We start from the raw sequence: 2820 nt of genomic DNA, 5'->3' as shown, positions 1-2820 counted from the left end.
CCGCCCGCCTCCCCGCCCCCGCCCCGGGCCCCGCGCCGCTGCCGCTGCCGCCGCGCCGCCGCCGCCCGCGCCTCCTCCACCCAGCGCCGGATGTGCTGCAGCTCAATCTTGCGGGCGTGGGTGACGGACTTGGGGTCGTCGGGGTGTGAGAACATGAGATCCAGGTGGTGCGCCCCCTCTGGGATGATGACGGCCACCACAGTGTCGCTGACGTCGTGCAGGACGCCCCCACCGTGCCAGGGGTCGAGCAGGCCATTTGAAAACTGCCGGCGAGGCCCAGGTCATGGGGCGGGTGAGGGAAAGGAGGGGTTCATGTTGTTGAGAGCGGTAACAGCTGTGCTTGTGGGGCTGGCGCGGGATGTCGGCGCACAGGGGCGCTTGGTTGTGGGCCGCGTGGGGGCTGGCGCGGAGCCCGGGCGGCTCTTGTGGGGGTGGGGCGTGCGCCACGCCCTGGCGCCGCCACAACTGGATGCGAATCCGCAGGCAGCGCGCAGCACGTCCGAGCGCACACACAGCCAGCCCCAACCGGCAGCCAGCGAAATAACGCAGCCCGAGCGCCCCTGCCCGGCGGCCAGCACGGCTGCGCCTCCAGCCTCCATCCCGCCCGTCCTGCCCTCCCTTCTCTTTTCACAGACACCCCCCCCCCCCAAGCGGCAGCGCACGCACCACAATGTTCGAGGCCGCCTCGATGCGCCGCCCGCCCCACTCGATGGTGGCTTTCAACTTGCTCGGCCGCACCCCCCAGGTCTCGTTGCAGTTCTCAATGGCGGCAGTGAGGTTGAAGGGGTCCGGCCAGAACATGTCTTTGCCTGTAAGAGGGAAGAGGTGGTGAAGAGCAGGCGTGTTGAGAGGCAAGCGGCCTGATGGATGTTTGTGTGATGAGGCTGCGGCGTCGCGACGCAAGGCCAGCCGCAGCTAGGTGGGGGATTCTGATGCCCGCATGGCCAAAACGAGGGCGCACAGCGGGGTTGGCAGGCAGGCAGCCCCAAATGAGATCTGGGAGGGACGGCAGCTCAAGCAAAACGGGGTGGGGCCGCGGGCTGCTCACGGCCGTCCTTGGAGGCGGGCATGAGCATTTCCGTGCACCTGCGGCGGCGGCGGCACCGGACATGTGACGAGTGGATGGTGGTGAGGGGGCGTGGGGAGGCGCCCGGCGCCGTCGGGCGGCTGGGCGGCGCGGGAGAGGGCTTGATGGTGGGCGAGCGGGGGCTGGGCCCGCCCCCTGCCGCGGCAGCACCCGGTATGCCTGCGGCGCTCGCCCCAGATACCGCAGCTCCCCCGGGCCCGACCCGCGGCTGCGGGCGAGCTACACGGCTCCGTGGCGACCTGGTGCCGTGGCGGTGGCACCGAGAGGAAGGGCACGGCAAAAGCCAGTGCGATCAGCCCCCTCAGGCGCCGCGCCCCCACCACTGATAGTCCCAGAAGTTCCCGTCCTCGTCGGTCTCCGGGTTGGGGCCGAACCCGGGGTCGAAGCACTCGAGCTCCTTTGTGTAGTTGTAGAATACACCCACGGCGTCAGCCAGGGCTGCGGCCGGGTAGGGTTGTTGTTGGTGGGGGGGGGGGCGCGGCTGGTTGCTCTTCGTTTTGGGGGGGCGGGGTTGTTATAGTAGGGCATGTCAGCAGGACACGATCGCAGGCACCCTCAGCAGAGTACAGGAATTTCAGAGATGAGGGAAAATTACGTGTGGTGATTAGGTCTCAGCACACGTCGCTGCGCTGGGCGTTTCCGCGAGGGCGCGGCGTGCCGGCTGCTCAACCGGGCTGTGTGCCCCCAACGACGAGGCCCCGGCGCAGCACTCGCTGCCCACCTGACAGCAGCTCTAAGTCGCCGCCGTTTGCTCCGCTGGGCGGCGGCCCGACGAGCGCCTCGCACGCGACGCGCATGGGGAAGGCGGGCAGCTCGCCGTTGCCGTTGAGCATGTAGCCGCTGGGGTAGGGGAAGCTGCAAGAGCAAGCGCAGGGCGGGCGTCGTTGCGGCTTGGTCGAGTGGAAGCGAAAGGGACGGCCGTTCAGCTGCTGCTGTGTGCACACAGCCTGTCAGCTGCAAAAGGCTGGATGCTCCCGCACTGCCAGCCGACCCGCAGGTTGCTTGTCGGCCGGTGCACCTCGTCCCAGCTGCGAGCAAGCACTGAAGCGGGCACAGCTCACTTGCCCATCGCCATGTAATCAAAGGCTGACCCCAGCCAGTCCCTGAGCTCGTCCACGTCATCAGCGCCATCCAGGGCCACGGAGCTGAGGGGGGGGCAACAGGCGTAGGGAGGCATGGGTGCATGGGTGTGTGCACAGATGTGGGCAAACGAGCGCGGGTGTGTTCGTGCGTGCGTGTGTGCATGTGTGTGTGTGTGTGTGTGTGTGTGTGTGTGTGTGTGTGTGCGTGTTATGTGTGTGCGCTCACGCGTGTGCGGGCGCGTGCTTGCTTGCGCACACGCCCATGTGCGCACGTGCACCCGCGTGTTGTGCAGAGATATCACGCACCGGCACCACCACCTACGGCGCACTGCTCTCTGGCGGATCCCATGCGGTTTCTAAACGCACACGCGCGCGCACACAAACACACACACACACACACAAAGGCGTCCTCCATGCACTGCCCCCCCCCCCCCCGCGCTTTCCTTCTCGCGGCCCGCGCCCCTCACTCGCACAGCCGCAGCGCTGTTTTCAGGTCCGCCCGGCCGTCCTCCGTGGCCCCCATGTCCTCGACGGCCCGCCAGGCGCGGCGTGCAAGCTTAGCACAGCCCCTGGCCGCGCCGGCCTTGGGGGTGGCGTCGTAGGTGACACCTTCCGCAAAGCTGCCGGCATCGTAGGGCGGGTCCTTTGGGG

General features: G+C 68.3%; 1 protein-coding gene across 1 annotated transcript; it reads right to left on the bottom strand.

The window, feature by feature from the left end:
- Positions 1-1388: 1388 nt before the first annotated feature.
- Positions 1389-2692, bottom strand: MNEG_12610 (hypothetical protein; the record flags this gene model as incomplete). Its single annotated transcript, XM_014038917.1, has 4 exons — positions 1389-1525; positions 1809-1942; positions 2179-2232; positions 2637-2692. The coding sequence occupies 4 exons, from the start codon at positions 2690-2692 to the stop codon at positions 1389-1391; spliced, it is 381 nt and encodes a 126-aa protein (XP_013894371.1).
- Between the last annotated feature and the right edge of the window lie 128 nt (positions 2693-2820).

This window comes from Monoraphidium neglectum (assembly GCF_000611645.1).
Source record: "Monoraphidium neglectum strain SAG 48.87 unplaced genomic scaffold scaffold03335, whole genome shotgun sequence".
Taxonomy (NCBI): domain Eukaryota; kingdom Viridiplantae; phylum Chlorophyta; class Chlorophyceae; order Sphaeropleales; family Selenastraceae; genus Monoraphidium; species Monoraphidium neglectum.
The sequence above is the reverse complement of the archived record's forward strand: the minus strand, read 5'-3'. Positions and strand labels throughout refer to the sequence as shown.